The sequence below is a fragment of the Panulirus ornatus genome, chromosome 49 (genome assembly GCF_036320965.1).
Source record: "Panulirus ornatus isolate Po-2019 chromosome 49, ASM3632096v1, whole genome shotgun sequence".
Classification (NCBI taxonomy): Eukaryota; Metazoa; Arthropoda; class Malacostraca; order Decapoda; family Palinuridae; genus Panulirus; species Panulirus ornatus.
Window position 1 is genome coordinate 13,617,596 of NC_092272.1, and position 19,393 is coordinate 13,636,988.

A 19,393-nucleotide genomic window follows, 5' to 3' on the forward strand; every position below is an offset into this window, starting at 1 on the left:
CTATTTGACATCTCTCCTGCTCACATACCTATGCTTGTGCATATATCTCTTTTAAACCATGTATTCCCAATCATCGGTCCTTCTTCAGCACACAAATTCACGAGCTCTTTACCATTTCCATTCACATCACTGAATACCCCATGTACACCAGTTATGCCCTCAAATGCTACATTACTCACCTTTGCATTTAAATCACCCATCGCTACAACCCAGTCTCTTGCACCAAAACTGCTGAGACACTCAGCTTCTACCAAAACACTTGCCTCTCATGATCTCTCTTCTTATGACCAAGTGCATTAGCACCAATAATCACCAATCTCTCTCCATCCTCTTTCAGTTTCACCCAATCAATCTAGAATTTACCTCCTGACACTCTATCACACACTCTTACAACTCCTGCTTCGGTAGTGCTACTCCTTTAGCTCTTGTCTTCTCACCAGCCCCAACCCCCAAGACTTTTCCAAGCCATTCTTTCCCTTTACCCTTAGGCTTCATTTCACTCATTTCTTCAAACATACTACCTCTCTCTCTTTTCTTCTGATCTTGGTTACATCCACACGCATTCAGATATTTCAGTCGTTAATGAGATGGCCTTGATTAGGACCTCAGCTGCCGTGCCGTGTCTGCTAGCATAGAAAATATATAAAGATATAAGTGAGGGAACACTTAACTGTACGAGAAGCAGAATTGTCGATGGTATTGTGATAGTGACTTGTTTGCCGGTCGATGACCTCACCTGACCTGACAACTATGCACAGCGCAATATGTTCCACCAGCACAAGCAACTTAACTAAGATATGGTCAAAAAAAGAAAAAAAGAATAAAAAAAAGAATTGACATTTTCAGCGACGTACAGTGAAGAACAAAAATGAACCAAGTACAGAATACTGTCATGAGGAGTGAGGGGCTGAAGTGACATCCTGTTAACACACTCCCGTCACGGAGAGACACCGCTGCCTCACTCAGTGTCAGTACTGTGCTAGGCGCGTGTGGGCTGGCTGGCAGTAGACTGTAGAATGGGGTGGCGGCTGTTAGCTCTGCCTGGCATACTGTGGAGCTTCTGTGCAATAGCCGTCCTCCCAGAGATCCCTGCTTCGTTCCACACCTACAGTGAACAGGCGTCATCACTTCCCAACGCCGTTGCTGCTCCACCAGACGAGGGTCGACATATACAAAGACAGACAGGTTCCACCGCCCTGGAGTCCCTTCCTCAACCCACCTTGAGCAGACGCAGATCTGCGACAGCACATAGATCGGAGCCATCGGAAATAAGTGGGAAAAAGAGTATGTGTGCTTGTGATGTAGCCGTTGATTCTGAAGAGACAAGGAAAGTATCTACGACAACTGAAGAAGAGAACATTCTTTATTTCTATCCCGGGGTAGAGTTTCGTGGTATCACTCTGGAACTAAAGATAAGTTATGGGAAAGCTGCATTAAAGACTTCTGTAGGTGAACTCTGCGTAAGAAACTATTCAGTCTGGTATACTATGCATTTTCGAGCTTTGGTCAATTATAAGGGAACAAACCGTTGGGCCTTGGAGACCAAAGTGAACAATTGCACTAAGGGAATCCGTTCAGATTATCTACACTTATTCAATTGGTTCAAACATTTGAGTGTGACAGCCATGGCTCATCCTGCTGGAGACGTAGCTTAGTCCCCGAGTGCTTATCGAATGAAGTGGACCGCAAAGACGAATCACATCAAAACAGAGACCCCGAGACCCAGAGAGAAGTCGAGGAGAACACGGACGCATCTCACAGTTTCCAAAGTTTTATATTTATGGTCATCTTGCCTATGGTGATCGTTGTGACCATAATCATTGTGGTCATTGTCACGCTTCTCGTACGAAGGAATATGGCGTCAAAATCACGTATGTATAGTTGCACTGACACATTATCTTGATTAGCTTCTTATCTTTCTCGAATATCTAACCATCAGCTGACATTTGAGTGCGAATACATGGAGAATCGAAATGAGGTATACCATGGATTTAACTCGCTTACTTTTCTGTAACTATGAGCACGCATTGGTGTAGAAAAATGTTTTAGAGTTATCGTCTTACTATTTGATATCAGCAGTTACTTGGATATGACTAAGTTGCTATGAATGGTTCTCATCTATATCCCATAGACACCAGGAGTGGCTTCCGCGAATAATGTGATTTTACAATAATTGGTTTCTCTCTCTCTCTCTCTCTCTCTCTCTCTCTCTCTCTCTCTCTCTCTCTTGCTACACACACACACACACACACACACACACACACACACACACACACACACACACACACACATACATACATATATATATATATATATATATATATACATATATATATATGTTGTAAATGGAAATGGTGAAGAGCTTGTAGATTTATGTGCTGAAAAAGGACTGATGATTGGGAATACCTGGTTTAAAAAGCGAGATATACATAAGTATACTTATGTAAGTAGGAGAGATGGCCAGAGAGCGTTATTGGATTACGTGTTAATTGACAGGCGCGCGAAAGAGAGATTTTTGGATGTTAATGTGCTGAGAGGTGCAACTGGAGGGATGTCTGATCATTATCTTGTGGAGGCTAAGGTGAAGATTTGTATGGGTTTTCAGAAAAGAAGAGTGAATGTTGGGGTGAAGAGGGTGGTGAGAGTAAGTGAGCTTGGGAAGGAGACTTGTGTGAGGAAGTACCAGGAGAGACTGAGTACAGAATGGAAAAAGGTGAGAACAATGGAAGTAAGGGGAGTGGGGGAGGAATGGGATGTATTTAGGGAATCAGTGATGGATTGCGCAAAAGATGCTTGTGGCATGAGAAGAGTGGGAGGTGGGTTGATTAGAAAGGGTAGTGAGTGGTGGGATGAAGAAGTAAGAGTACTAGTGAAAGAGAAGAGAGAGGCATTTGAACGATTTTTGCAGGGAAAAAATGCAGTTGAGTGGGAGATGTATAAAAGAAAGAGACAGGAGGTCAAGAGAAAGGTGCAAGAGGTGAAAAGAGGGCAAATGAGAGTTGGGGTGAGAGAGTATCATTAAATTTTAGGGAGAATAAAAAGATGTTCTGGAAGGAGGTAAATAAAGTGCGTAAGACAAGGGAGCAAATGGGAACTTCAGTGAAGGGCGCAAATGGGGAGGTGATAACAAGTAGTGGTGATGTGAGAAGGAGATGGAGTGAGTATTTTGAAGGTTTGTTGAATGTGTTTGATGATAGAGTGGCAGATATAGGGTGTTTTGGTCGAGGTGGTGTGCAAAGTGAGAGGGTCAGGGAAAATGATTTGGTAAACAGAGAAGAGGTAGTAAAAGCTTTGCGGAAGATGAAAGCCGGCAAGGCAGCAGGTTTGGGTGGTATTGCAGTGGAATTTATTAAAAAAGGGGGTGACTGTATTGTTGACTGGTTGGTAAGGTTATTTAATGTATGTATGACTCATGGTGAGGTGCCTGAGGATTGGCGGAATGCGTGCATAGTGCCATTGTACAAAGGCAAAGGGGATAAGAGTGAGTGCTCAAATTACAGAGGTATAAGTTTGTTGAGTATTCCTGGTAAATTATATGGGAGGATATTGATTGAGAGGGTGAAGGCATGTACAGAGCATCAGATTGGGGAAGAGCAGTGTGGTTTCAGAAGTGGTAGAGGATGTGTGGATCAGGTGTTTGCTTTGAAGAATGTATGTGAGGAATACTTAGAAAAGCAAATGGATTTGTATGTAGCATTTATGGATCTGGAGAAGGCATATGATAGAGTTGATAGAGATGCTCTGTGGAAGGTATTAAGAATATATGGTGTGGGAGGCAAGTTGTTAGAAGCAGTGAAAAGTTTTTATCGAGGATGTAAGGCATGTGTACGTGTAGGAAGAGAGGAAAGTGATTGGTTCTCAGTGAATGTGGGTTTGCGGCAGGGGTGTGTGATGTATCCATGGTTGTTTAATTTGTTTATGGATGGGGTTGTTAGGGAGGTGAATACAAGAGTTTTGGAAAGAGGGGCAAGTATGAAGTCTGTTGGGGATGAGAGAGCTTGGGAAGTGAGTCAGTTGTTGTTCGCTGATGATACAGCGCTGGTGGCTGATTCATGTGAGAAACTGCAGAAGCTGGTGACTGATTTTGGTAAAGTGTGTGAAAGAAGAAAGTTAAGAGTAAATGTGAATAAGAGCAAGGTTATTAGGTACAGTAGGGTTGAGGGTCAAGTCAATGGGAGGTGAGTTTGAATGGAGAAAAACTGGAGGAAGTGAAGTGTTTTAGATATCTGGGAGTGGATCTGTCAGCGGATGGAACCATGGAAGCGGAAGTGGATCATAGGGTGGGGGAGGGGGCGAAAATTCTGGGAGCCTTGAAGAATGTGTGGAAGTCGAGAACATTATCTCGGAAAGCAAAAATGGGTATGTTTGAAGGAATAGTGGTTCCAACAATGTTGTATGGTTGCGAGGCGTGGGCTATGGATAGAGTTGTGCGCAGGAGGATGGATGTGCTGGAAATGAGATGTTTGAGGACAATGTGTGGTGTGAGGTGGTTTGATCGAGTAAGTAACGTAAGGGTAAGAGATATGTGTGGAAATAAAAAGAGCGTGGTTGAGAGAGCAGAAGAGGGTGTTTTGAAATGGTTCGGGCACATGGAGAGAATGAGTGAGGAAAGATTGACCAAGAGAATATATGTGTCGGAGGTGGAGGGAACGAGGAGAAGAGGGAGACCAAATTGGAGGTGGAAAGATGGAGTGAAAAAGATTTTGTGTGATCGGGGCCTGAACATGCAGGAGGGTGAAAGGAGGGCTAGGAATAGAGTGAATTGGAGCGATGTGGTATACCGGGGTTGACGTGCAGTCAGTGGATTGAATCAAGGCATGTGAAGAGTCTGGGGTAAACCATGGAAAGCTGTGTAGGTATGTATATTTGCGTGTGTGGACGTATGTATATACATGTGTATGGGGGTGGGTTGGGCCATTTCTTTCGTCTGTTTCCTTGCGCTACCTCGCAAACGCGGGAGACAGCGACAAAGTATAATAAAAAAAATAATATAAAATATATACATAGACTTTTGGATGTTAATGTGATGAGAGGTGCAACTGGTGGGATGTCTGATCATTATCTTGTGGAGGCTAAGGTGAAGATTTGTATGGGTTTTCGGAAAAGAAGAGTGAATGTTGGGGTGAAGAGGGTGGTGAGAGTAAGTGAGCTTGGGAAGGAGACCTGTGTGAGGAAGTACCAGGAGAGACTGAGTACAGAATGGAAAAAGGTGAGAGCAATGGAAGTAAGGGGAGTGGGAGAGGAATGGGATGTATTTAGGGAATCAGTGATGGATTGCGCAAAAGATGCTTGTGGCATGAGAAGAGTGGGAGGTGGGTTGATTAGAAAGGGTAGTGAGTGGTGGGATGAAGAAGTAAGAGTATTAGTGAAAGAGAAGAGAGAGGCATTTGGACGATTTTTGCAGGGAAAAAATGGAATTGAGTGGGAGATGTATAAAAGAAAGAGACAGGAGGTCAAGAGAAAGGTGCAAGAGGTGAAAAAAAGGGCAAATGAGAGTTGGGGTGAGAGAGTATCATTAAATTTTAGGGAGAATAAAAAGATGTTCTGGAAGGAGGTAAATAAGGTGCGTAAGACAAGGGAGCAAATGGGAACTTCAGTGAAGGGCGCAAATGGGGAGGTGATAACAAGTAGTGGTGATGTGAGAAGGAGATGGAGTGAGTATTTTGAAGGTTTGTTGAATGTGTCTGATGATAGAGTGGCAGATATAGGGTGTTTTGGTCGAGGTGGTGTGCAAAGTGAGAGGGTTAGGGAAAATGATTTGGTAAACAGAGAAGAGGTAGTGAAAGCTTTGCGGAAGATGAAAGCCGGCAAGGCAGCAGGTTTGGATGGTATTGCAGTGGAATTTATTAAAAAAGGGGGTGACTGTATTGTTGACTGGTTCGTAAGGTTATTTAATGTATGTATGACTCATGGTGAGGTGCCTGAGGATTGGCGGAATGCGTGCATAGTGCCATTGTACAAAGGCAAAGGGGATAAGAGTGAGTGCTCAAATTACAGAGGTATAAGTTTGTTGAGTATTCCTGGTAAATTATATGGGAGGGTATTGATTGAGAGGGTGAAGGCATGTACAGAGCATCAGATTGGGGAAGAGCAGTGTGGTTTCAGAAGTGGTAGAGGATGTGTGGATCAGGTGTTTGCTTTGAAGAATGTATGTGAGAAATACTTAGAAAAGCAAATGGATTTGTATGTAGCATTTATGGATCTGGAGAAGGCATATGATAGAGTTGATAGAGATGCTCTGTGGAAGGTATTAAGAATATATGGTGTAGGAGGAAAGTTGTTAGAAGCAGTGAAAAGTTTTTATCGAGGATGTAAGGCATGTGTACGTGTAGGAAGAGAGGAAAGTGATTGGTTCTCAGTGAATGTAGGTTTGCGGCAGGGGTGTGTGATGTCTCCATGGTTGTTTAATTTGTTTATGGATGGGGTTGTTAGGGAGGTAAATGCAAGAGTCTTGGAAAGAGGGGCAAGTATGAGGTCTGTTGGGGATGAGAGAGCTTGGGAAGTGAGTCAGATGTTGTTCGCTGATGATACAGCGCTGGTGGCTGATTCATGTGAGAAACTGCATAAGCTGGTGACTGAGTTTGGTAAAGTGTGTGGAAGAAGAAAGTTAAGAGTAAATGTGAATAAGAGCAAGGTTATTAGGTACAGTAGGGTTGAGGGTCAAGTCAATTGGGAGGTGAGTTTGAATGGAGAAAAACTGGAGGAAGTGAAGTGTTTTAGATATCTGGGAGTGGATCTGTCAGCGGATGGAACCATGGAAGCGGAAGTGGATCATAGGGTGGGGGAGGGGGCGAAAATTCTGGGAGTCTTGAAAAATGTGTGGAAGTCGAGAACATTATCCCGGAAAGCAAAAATGGGTATGTTTGAAGGAATAGTGGTTCCAACAATGTTGTATGGTTGCGAGGCGTGGGCTATGGATAGAGTTGTGCGCAGGAGGATGGATGTGCTGGAAATGAGATGTTTGAGGACAATGTGTGGTGTGAGGTGGTTTGATCGAGTAAGTAACGTAATGGTAAGAGAGATGTGTGGAAATAAAAAGAGCGTGGTTGAGAGAGCAGAAGAGGGTGTTTTGAAGTGGTTTGGGCACATGGAGAGAATGAGTGAGGAAAGATTGACCAAGAGGATATATGTGTCGGAGGTGGAGGGAACGAGGAGAAGAGGGAGACCAAATTGGAGGTGGAAAGATGGAGTGAAAAGGATTTTGTGTGATCGGGGCCTGAACATGCAGGAGGGTGAAAGGAGGGCAAGGAATAGAGTGAATTGGAGCGATGTGGTATACAGGGGTTGACGTGCTGTCAGTGGATTGAATCAAGGCATGTGAAGCGTCCGGGGTAAACCATGGAAAGCTGTGTAGGTATGTATATTTGCGTGTGTGGACGTGTGTATGTACATGTGTATGGGGAGGGTTGGGCCATTTCTTTCGTCTGTTTCCTTGCGCTACCTCGCAAACGCGGGAGACAGCGACAAAGTATAAAAAAAAAAAAAAAAAAAAAAATATATATATATATATGTATATATTGGAAAGGATCACAATTCTGCGCGTGATCAAGATATTCCTATGAGTCCACGGGGAAAAGGAAACACGATAAGTTCCCAAGTGCATTTTCGTGTAATAATATATATATATATATATATATATATATATATATATATATATATATGTATATATTGGAAACGATCACAATTCTGCGCGTGATCAAGATATTCCTATGAGTCCACGGGGAAAAGGAAACACGATAAGTTCCCAAGTGCATTTTCGTGTAATGATCGCGTCTTCAGGGGAGACACAAGAGAGAAATATTAGTGATTTGATATACATCGAAGAGACGGAACTAGGACGCCATTTGGTAAACATGCGATTGTCAAAGACATATAACGAGCGTTCATAAGCTTGTCATTTTACAAATTTCATCAATAATAAAGCTACCTAATTTGTATAGACCATCACTAATATTAAGATTGCAATTCTTTCTGTAATTAATAATAGAAGATTCAATGATATTTCTCGTGGTATAGAGTTAGAGTTAATAACTGAGATGGCATTACTCCAGTCAATACAATGATCATAGTTTTAATGTGATTAAGCAAGGCATTTGATTCTTGTCCCTTTCTTATATTATAGCTATATTGCTTAAGTCTAACAGAAAGATCCTTACCAGTCTGCCCAACACAAAATTTATCATATTTTCCACCTGGCACTTTATAGATGCATCCAAGTGAATTTTCTGGTGAATTCCTGATAAAGATATTCTTTATAGTATTAATGTTGTTGAAGGCAACATTTACATTAAATGATTTAAGCAACATGGGAAGTTAAAGTGAAATTGTTATTTAAAGGAAGAACTAAAAGATTCTTGGTGTCAATTGGAGGTTTGGTCTCAGCTCTATAAAATGATTTCTTTGCTAACTTCAGGGATGTATCAATAAAAGATCTAGGGGACTTTAACTTAGATCCGATAAAATATATCTTCTCAAACATCATCAATAAACTCGACTGCAAATACGTAATGCCCTAAGGAACATAGATTGAAATGATGACAATCTAACTATGTCATGTTAAGATGAGTAATAATGGCTATATGAGCATACATTGGTAGGTTTTCCGTATATGCTAAACTTAAACAAGTTTCCTTGCCTATGGATCATGCAATCTAAAAATGGTAACATACCACTATTTTCATTTTCTACAGTAAATTTGATGGAAGGTACTAAATTGTTAAGTAAGGGGAGAAATATTTGTAAATTTTCATTGGTTAGCCAAACACAAAGAACTTTATCTACATACCTAAACCAAATTGCATTACAGGGTAAGATATCCTTTAGTAATTTTGTTTCAAAAAAAATCCATATAAAGATTACGTAGTACAGGTGAAAGAGGGTTACCCATTGCCATACCAAATGACCTTGAAACAGGTAGATGAATATCATTCAAGACATCAAACAGATATTCTAAAAGGTCATCAACTGGAACTTTTGTGACGAGTGAGGAGATATCAAAGCTAACTAGTTTGAAATAAAAATTGATATTGATAATTTTTAGCTTGTTGACTAAATCTACATTGTTCATGATATTAGAATTTGATATCTTACCCACTAAAGGGCCTGAAAAGAAACTAACCATTTTGACTATTTATATGTGATAGAGCCTACTGAACTCACTATAGGTCTTGCTGGAAAATTTTGTTTATGTGTTTTGATAAGTCCATATATATATATATATATATATATATATATATATATATATATATATATATATATATATATATATATATATATATATATATATATATATATATATATATATATATATATATATATATATATATATATATATATATATATATATATATATATATATATATATATATATATATATATATATATATGGCAATGAAGGGAACAAACATGGCAAACTTTTGATAAGAGAGCCATTACCTTTCAACAGCAATTTCATTTCTTTATTGAAATGGGATTTAACTGATTCTAGGAGATTTTTGCTTAGTTTAGAATATGTTGTGTCGTCATTTAAAAGATCATTCAATTTAGATGAATAGTTACTTTTGTCAAAAATCATAACTGTGTTAACCTTATCTGCTTTAGTAATATGTATGTCCTTGTCTTTTTTTAAGGTGTTGATAGTTCTTATAAATGTTTTAGGTTCTGATAAACTTGTATACACTAAACCTTTACATATATTAGTTTCATCGTTAAATCACTGTATTTCTCTAAATTACAAAAGGACTTTGTGACATCAGCACAGCTGGCTTCCCTGTTAGAACACACAAAACTTAATCTATGGCCTAATGTGTACAAGGAACCCTTATCTAGTTGCTCATTAGACAAGTTTATCACAAAAAAAGGGTTTGTGTTCTTAGTCCAGTTGCAGTTTTTAATAAGATTGTCCAACTTACAGTTTAGTCTCATTCGTAGCCTATTGCGTTCATTCCTTAATCTATCATAGCAATAGTCCAACATCCGGTTATTCCAATACGTCGGTATTGCCATTTGAAAGGCACGTTTCTTCTATCTTGTGATACGAGAAGCCTCCTCCACATCAATCTTCTTTAATTCAATGTGTTTCTTTGAAATAATGTTTTGGAATTGGTCAAAGGGTCGACCAGACAGTTGCAACAATCGCTGGGGTAGGACAGATCTTGGCATCTCTTGTGCATCAAGGCATTTCCTAAGGAATCCAAATCGTAACTTCAGTTGGTGGGCCTTGATAAACGATTCGGAGAAAGCAGTAACGAAATTAGAAAGTCCAGGACAGCGTGTAGAGAAGTAATAGAAGAGCCGTGTGGAATCCAAGATTTTCCTATGAGTCCACGGGGAAAATGAAACACGATAATTTCTCAAGTGCACTTTCGTGTAATAATCATATCATCAGGGGAGACACAAGTGAGAAATATAACGGTCAGTTGATATACATCGAAGAGACGAAGCTAGGACGCCATTTGGTAAACATGCGATTGTCCAAGACAGACAACGAGCGTTCATAAACTTATCATTCTACAAATCTTATCAACAATAAAGTTATCTGATTTGTATAGACCATCACTAACATTAAGACTATAATTCTTTGTATATCTAATGATAGAAGATTCAAGGATATTTCTCGTGGTAATGGAGTTAGAGTTGTATATCTAGTGATAGAAGATTCAAGGATATTTCTCGTGGTAATGGAGTTAGAGTTGATAACTTAGATGGCATTACTCCATTCAATACAATGGTCATAGTTTTTAACGTCATTAAACAAGGCATTTGATTCTTGTCCCGTTCTTATACTATATCTATGTTGCTTAAGTCTAACAGAAAGATCCTCACCAGTCTGCCCAACATGGATTCCACACGGCTCTTCTATTACTTCTCTACACTCAGTCCTGAACTTTCTCCTTTCGTTACTGCTTTCTCCAAATAGTTAATCAAGGCCCACCAACTGAAGTTACGATTTGGATTCCTTAGGAAATGCCTTGATGAACAAGTGATGCGAAGATCTGTCCTACCCCAGCGATTGTTGCAACTGTCTGGTCGACCATTTGACCAATTCCAAAACATTATTTTAAAGGAACACATTGAATTAAAGAAGATTGAAACGAAGGAACCTGGATGTTTTGGTTCTGAATGAAACGAAGCTCAAGGCTAAAGGGGACAAGTGGCTTGGAATGTCTTGGAAGCAAAGTAAGGAGTTGGTGAGAGGACAAGAGCAAGGGAAGGAGTAGCACTACTCCTGAAACAGGAGTGGTGGGAGCATGTGATAGAGTGTAAGAAAGTAAACTCTAGATTGATATGGGTAAAACTGAGAGTGGATGGAGAGAGATGGGCGATTATTGGTGCTTATGTATCTGGGCATGAGAAGAAAGATCATGAGAGGCAAGTTTTAATGCTAGAGACCGGGTTATAGTGACGAGTGATTTGAATGCAAAGATGAGTAATGTGGCAGTTGAGGGAATAAGTGCTGTACATGGGGTGTTCACTGTTGTAAATGAAAATGGTGAAGAGCTTGTAGATTTGTGTGCTGGAAAAGGACTGGTGATTGCGAATACCAGGTTTAAAAAGAGAGATATGAATAAGTATACGTATGTAAGTAGGAGAGATGGCCAGAGAGCGTTATTGTATTACGTGTTAATTGATAGGCACGCGAAAGAGAGACTTTTGGATGTTAATGTGCTGAGAGGTGTGAATGAAGGGATGTCTGATTATCATCCTGCAGAGGCGAAGGTGAAGATTTGTAGAGGTTTTCAGAAAAGAAGAGAGAATGTTGGGTGAAGAGTTTGATGAGAGTAAGTGAGCTTGGGAAGGTGACTTGTGTGAGGAAGTACCAGGAGAGACTGAGTGCAGATTGAAAAAAGGTGAGAGCAAAGGACAGAAGGGGAGTGGGGGAGGAATGGGATGTATTTAGGGAAGCAGTGATATCTTGCGCAAAAGATACTTGTGGCTTGAGAAGCGTGGAAGGTGGGTCGATTAGAGAGGGTAGTGAGTGGTGGAATGAAGAAGTGAGATTATTAGTGAAAGAGAAGAGAGAGGCATTTGGACGATTTTTGCAGGGAAATAATGCAAATGACTGGGAGATGTATAAAAGAAAGAGATAGAGAAGCAAATGAATTTGTATGTTGCATTTATGGATCTGGAGAAGGCCTATGAGAGAGTTGATAGAGATGCTTCTGTGGAAGGTATTAAGAATATATGGAGTGGGATGCATATGCACGAGTAGGAAGAGAGGAAAGTGATTGGTTCTCAGCGAATGTCGGTTTGAGGTAGGGGTGCGTGATGTCTCCATGGTTGTTTAATTTGTTTTTGGTTGGGGTTGTTAGGGAGGTGAATGCAAGAGCTTTGGAGAGAGGGGCAAGTATGCAGTTTGTTGTGGATGAGAGAGCTTGGGAAGTAGGTCAGTTGTTGTTCGCTGATGATACATCGCTTGTGGCTGATTCGGGTGAGAAACTGCAGAGCTGGTGACTGATTTTGGTAGAGTGTGAGAAAAAGAAAGCTGAGAGTAAATGTGAATAAGAGCAAGGTTATTAAGTACAGTAGGGTTGAGGGCCAGGTCAATTGGGAGGCAAGTTTGAATGGAGAAAAACTGGAGGAAATGAAGTGTTTTATATATCTGGGAGTGGATTTGGCAACTGATGGAGCCATGGAAGAGGAAGTGATTCACAGGGTGGAGGAAGGGGCGAAAGTTCTGGGAGCGTTGACAAATGAGTGGAAGGCGAGAACATTATCTCGGAAGGAATAGTAGTTCCAACAATGTTATATGATTGCGGGGCGTGGGCTATATATAGAGTTGTGCGGAGGAGGGTGGATGTGTTGGAAATGAGATGTTTGAGAACAATATGTGGTGTGAGGTGGTTTGATCGAGTAAGTAATGAAAGGGTGAGAGAGATGTGTGGTAATAAAAAGAGTGTGGCTGAGAGAGCAGAAGAGGGTGTTTTGAAATGGTTCGGTCACATGGAGAGAATGAGTGAGGAAAGATTGACAAAGAGGGTATATGTGTCATAGGTGGAGGGAACGAGGAGAAGTGGGAGGCCAAATTGGAGGTGGAAAGATAGAGTGAAAAAGATTTTGAGCATAGGGGCCTGAATATGCAAGAGTGTGAAAGGCGTGCAAGGAATAGAGTGAATTGAAACGATGTGGTATACCGGGGTCGACCTACTGTCAATGGATTGATTCAGGGCATGTGAAGCGTCTGGGGTAAAGCATGGAAAGTTCTGGGGGGACTGGATATGGAAAGTGAGCTGTGGTTTAGGTGCATTATACATGACAGCTAGAGACTAAGTGTGAACGAATGTGGCGCTTGTTGTCCTTTTCTTAGCGCTACCTTCGCATGCATGTGGGGGAAGGGGGCTGTCATTTCATGTGTGGCGGGGTGGCGACGGGAATGAATAAGGCAGACAGTATCAATTATGTACATGTGCATATATGTATATTTCTGTGTATGTATATGTATGTATACGTTGAATTGTATAGGCAGCATCACTTTACGCTGATACAAACCGTCCATAGTTACAAATTCAGAAATTTCTTTTGCTTTTTGAATCAAAGGTACTTCCTAACACTCTTTCAATAAGTCTAACTTAGTTACAAATTTAGCATCTAACTGATCAATACCAACTTCCACTCTTGGGATAGGATACGAGTTAGCTTGATTATCATATTTACCTTTCAGAAGTTAGTGCAAAATCTGTGGGAAGTACCATTAGGTTTAGTTTATAACACACAAGGTGAACTCCAAGGACTATTACTTTTTTCAATCAGATCATTGTCAAACATGTACTGTACGTCTTTTCTCATTGTCTCTCTCATTTTAGGAGTCATTCTGTAAGGGCATTGCTTGATAGGTATTGCATCGTCAGTTGACGTCATACATCAGTTCTCCTAGGAACATCAGAAAACAAACACCGAAACTCATTCATTATTTATATGATCTCATCTCTTCTCTCAGTTTCTAAATGATCCAGCTTCTTCCTCAAATTACATAACACATATGATTTTTTTTAACAATTTGTCTTCACATCTCTCCAACTTTATATTCTCACTTCCATCTACATACTCTGTATCATCAGACATAACACATGCACAATACACATTTGTAACCTCATCATCCTTTGCAGAATTTCTATCATGATAAGGTTTTATCATGTTTATGTGACACAATTGGCTTGGCTTGGGTCTTTCTGGAGTATTCACAATGTAGTTCAAATCATCTACTCTTTTCCCAATAACCAAGAGACCATAAAAGCTTGCTCTCAGAGGATTTCCTGTCTGAGGCAATAATACCAACACTCGATCACTTGGTTTGAATTCTCTGCTTCTAGATTTTTTGTCACACTACCTTAGTATCTTCTTGACACCCTTTCAAATTTTCTGCATCAATCTCTCTAGCTTTACACAATCTGCTTTTAAAATCTGATACATACTTCAACAATCCATGAGAGGTACTCTTCCCTAACCATTTCTCTTCAACATTCTCAATGGACCTCTTATTTCATGTTCATACACTAACTCAAATGGACCTAAACCTGTAGACTCGTGTGCTGAATCTCTCATGGCAAATAATGCTAAAGGTAGACCCTCATCCCAGTCTACCGACAATTCCACACAATAGATTCTCAAGGAATCTCTCCACAACTCTTTGGTTCTGTAGGTGAAAAGCACTTGACATCTTAAGTGTTATATGTAACCCCTTTGTTATTTTCTTAAACATTCCTGAATTGAAATTACTTTCCTGGTCTGACTGTATAGCTTCAGGCATACCCATCCAGGAGAAATATTCACTAACTCTTAAAATATTTCTGGAATGTATGCTACGTAATGGTACTGCTTTTGGAAATCTGGTAGATGCACACATAATTGTTAATAAATACTGATTTCCTTTACTTCATTTAGGTAGAGGACTTACACAATCAATTAAAATTTTGCTAAAAGGTTTACAAAAAGCAGGAATAGGCTGCAATGGTGCTGGCTGTATAGTCTGGTTGGGTTTACTCACATATTTCACAAGTCTTACAATAGTGGGACACATCTTCCTTGATATTTGATCAATAAAGATGAGTTAATACTTTATTATTTGTCTTCCTAACTCCCAAATGTCCAGACAAACACGAACTATGAGACAGAGCAATTACATATACCCTATGATTCTTTGGAGCTACAATTTGCCTTCTGACCTCCCAGTGATCAGATGCTGAAACATAAGCAGGCCTCCATTTTCTCATTAACACACCATTTTGGACATAATATCCAACTGACACATCACTCTCATTCCCTTTTCTAGCAACTTCACTTCAACATTCTTTCAAACTCTCATCACCCTTCTGTAACTTTGTCGACTCTTTTTTGTCCACCACAAAATCTGGAAATACATCAATTCTTAATTCCACGGTGTTCTTCTCATGTCCAATTTCTATTGTATTATTTCTAGTTACATACATTTCATTTAATAATCCACCTAAATTATAATAAACTTCTTCGCTCTTTAACATTGACCTGGTCAAAACACAAACTAGATAAACCATTTCATTACACAGGACATTACTATCAGTCTGATTCTCTACAGTTTTATCTGTCATGTAGTTCACCTTTACAATAGTATCTACATCAAATGGATTACTGCTCATAATAGGCTCTAGGACTGATTTGTCAGTCAAATCATTCTCCAATAACATGCGTACTCCAGGCATAAGAAATTCCTCACATATCCCAACCTTTATATGGTCATTCATATATCCATTCTCAAGATTTATATACTGCAATGGGATAGGCTTGCTTGACCATAACCCTTTTACATTTATTTTTTTCCCTAGAGTAAGACTCCTTTGCCAACTCTAATACGTCTTTCAGAATTAAACTCTGACTAGCCCAGTATCCCTCAATACCAAAATCTATTTCTTAGGACTACCTTTAATTCAAACCTTTCCTTCAGTAATATATGGCTCATAAACTGCACACTGGTTTACCCACATTATGCTCATTACTTCTAGCCTCACTGATATCATGGCTCTGTTCCCAAGCAACATTTGATCCTATAGTCTTTGGTGATTTTTGACACTGATATTTACCATTACCAAATTCTCCACATCCCAAACATTTCATTGGTGGTCTTTCCTGTTTACTAACATAAGGGTTATGACTAAACTAAGGTCTTGAATACCGGTAGTGAGTATGTCTTTGGAATCTATTTCCTACATTGTTTTGTGGCTTATAGTTATGTACATCTTCCACAAAATGATGCTGACTAGGCTGTTGAACATTTGAATAGTGAGGATAAGGTTTTTCGTAATTCTAGGAAGTAACGAAAAATTATTATTAAAAGAGAGAACTAAAAGATTTTTGGTGTCAATGCGAGGTTTGGGCTGAACTCTATAGAATGATTTCTTTGCTAACTTAAGGGATCTATCAATGAAAGATCTAGGGAACTTTAACTTAGATCCAATAGAGTATATCTTCTCAAACTCATCATCAATATATTCTGGACTGTAATTACGTAATGCGCTAAGGAGCATGGATTGAAATGATGATGATTTAACCATGTCAAGTTGAGATGAGTAATATTGATATATGAGCATACATTGTTAGGTTTTCTGTATATGCTAAACTTAAACTTGCTTCCTTGCCTATGGATCATGCAGTCTGAAAACGGTCACATAGCAGTATTTTCATTTTCTAAACAAGATTTGATGGAAGGTACTAGATTGTTAAGTAAGGGGAGAAACGTTTATAAATTTTCATTTGTTGGCCAGACACAAAGAACATAGGCAAGGAAACAACTTTACTTTACTTCCCACGTTGCTAAATCCTTTAATGTAAATGTTGCCTTTAGCAAAAATGATACTATGAAGAATATCTTAATCAGGAACTCACGAGAAAATTATCCTGGGTTCATTTATAAAGTGCCATGTAGAAATTGTGATAAGTTTTATGTTGAGCAGACTAGTAAGGATCTTTCTGTTAGATTAAGCAATCTAAGTATAGCATGAGAACAGGACAAGAATCAAATTCCTTGTTTAATCACGGTATAAACTATGATCATTGTATTCACTGGAGTAATGCCATCTCAGTTATTAAGTCTAACTCCAGTATCATGAGAAATATCATTGAATCTTCTAATATTAAGTATACAAAGAATTATGATCTTAATGTTAGTGAAGGTCTATACAAATTGGATAGCGTTATTGTTGATAGAAATTGTAAATAATTCTCCTTCTTGTCCACCTAATAAGATTATGAAACGCTCGCTGTCTGTCTTGGACAATCACATGTTTACCAAATGGCGTCCTACCTACGTGTCTTCGTTGTATATCAACTGACTCTTATATTTCTCTCTTATGTCTCCCCTGATGACGTGATTATTACACGAAAGTGCACTTGGGAACTTACCGTGTTTCATTTTACCCATGGACTCATAGGAATATACTTGATCACGCGCACAATTGTGTAATGTAATGAAAACCACAGCTAACTCTCCACACAGGCCCCATGAACTTTCCATGATTTATTCAAAACGCTCCACATGCCCTGGTTCAATCCATTGACAGCACTCGACCCCAGTATACCACATCGTTCCATTTCATTTTATTCCTTACATGCCTTTCACCCTCTTGTATGTATAGGCCCTGATCGCTCAAAATCCCTTTCACTCTAACCTTCCACCTCCCATTTGGTCTCCCACTTCTTGTTCCCTCCACCTCTGACATACATATCCTCTTAGTCAATCTTTCCTCACTCATTCTCATCATTTGTCCAAACCATTTCATTACACCCACTTCTGCTCTCTCAACCACACTCTTTTTATTACCACACATCTCTCTTACCCTTCCATTACTAACTTGATCAAACCACCTCACACCACATATTGTCCTAAAACCTCTCATTTCCAACACATCCACCCTCCTCCGCACAACCCTATCATAGCCCACGCTTCGGAACCATATATCAGTGTTAGAACCACTATTCCTTCAAACATTTTTGCTCTCCGAGACAACGTTCCCGCCGTCTTCAACTCTCTCAGAACCTTCGCCCCTCCCCATCCTGTGACTCAATTATGCTTCCATGGTTCCATCAGTTACTAAATCCACTCACAGATATCTAAAACATTTCACTTTCTCTAGTTTTTCTCCATTCAAACTTACCTCACAATTAGCTTGTCCCTCAACCCTACTGAACCTAATAACCTCCCCTTATTTACATTTACTCTCAACTTTCTTCTTTCACATACTTTACCAAACTCAGTCACCAACTTCTGCAGTGTCTCACACGAATCAGCCACCAGCGCTGTATCATCAGCAAACAAGAAATGACTCACTTCCCAAGCCCTCTCATCCACAACAGACTGCATAGTTGCCTTTCTCTCCCAAACTCTTGCAATCACCTCCCTAACCATCCCATCTATAAACAAATCAAACAGCCATGGAGACATCACTCACACACACACACACACACACACACACACACGCATATATACATATATACACACATATATATATATATATATATATATATATATATATATATATATATATATATATATATATATATATATATATATATATATATATTCTTTTTCTTTTTTTTTTTCTTTGTCGCTGTCTCCCGCGTTTGCGAGGTAGCGCAAAGAAACAGACGAAAGAAATGGCCCAACCCACCCCCATACACATGTATATACATACGTCCACACACGCAAATATACATAACTACACAGCTTTCCATGGTTTACCCCAGACGCTTCACATGCCCTGATTCAATCCACTGACAGCACGTCAACCCCGGTATACCACATCGATCCAATTCACTCTATTCCTTGCCCTCCTTTCACTCTCCTGCATGTTCAGGCCCCGATCACACAAAATCTTTTTCACTCCATCTTTCCACCTCCAATTTGGTCTCCCACTTCTCCTCGTTCCCTCCACCTCCGACACATATATCCTCTTGGTCAATCTTTCCTCACTCATTCTCTGCATGTGCCCAAACCATTTCAAAACACCCTCTTCTGCTCTCTCAACCACGCTCTTTTTATTTCCACACATCTCTCTTACCCTTACCTTACTTACTCGATCAAACCACCTCACACCACACATTGTCCTCAAACATCTCATTTCCAGCACATCCATCCTCCTGCGCACAACTCTATCCATAGCCCACGCCTCGCAACCATACAACATTGTTGGAACCACTATTCCTTCAAACATACCCATTTTTGCTTTCCGAGATAATGTTCTCGACTTCCACACATTCTTCAAGGCTCCCAGAATTTTCGCCCCCTCCCTCACCCTATGATCCACTTTCGCTTCCATGGTTCCATCCGCTGCCAGATCCACTCCCAGATATCTAAAGCACTTTACTTCCTCCAGTTTTTCTCCATTCAAACTTACCTCCCAATTGACTTGACCCTCAACCCTACTGT

The 19,393-nt window shown here is 39.8% G+C and overlaps 1 protein-coding gene across 1 annotated transcript in view; it reads left to right on the forward strand.

Annotated features, from left to right (window-relative positions):
- Positions 1–1,113: 1,113 nt before the first annotated feature.
- The window catches only part of LOC139764411 (uncharacterized), a 51,549-nt gene continuing 33,269 nt past the window's right edge, over positions 1,114–19,393 (forward strand). Inside the window, exon 1 of the mRNA XM_071690971.1 lies at positions 1,114–1,871. Within this exon, the coding sequence (XP_071547072.1) occupies positions 1,781–1,871 (91 nt within the window). The 5' untranslated portion in view covers positions 1,114–1,780. The remainder of the gene's footprint in view (positions 1,872–19,393) is intronic.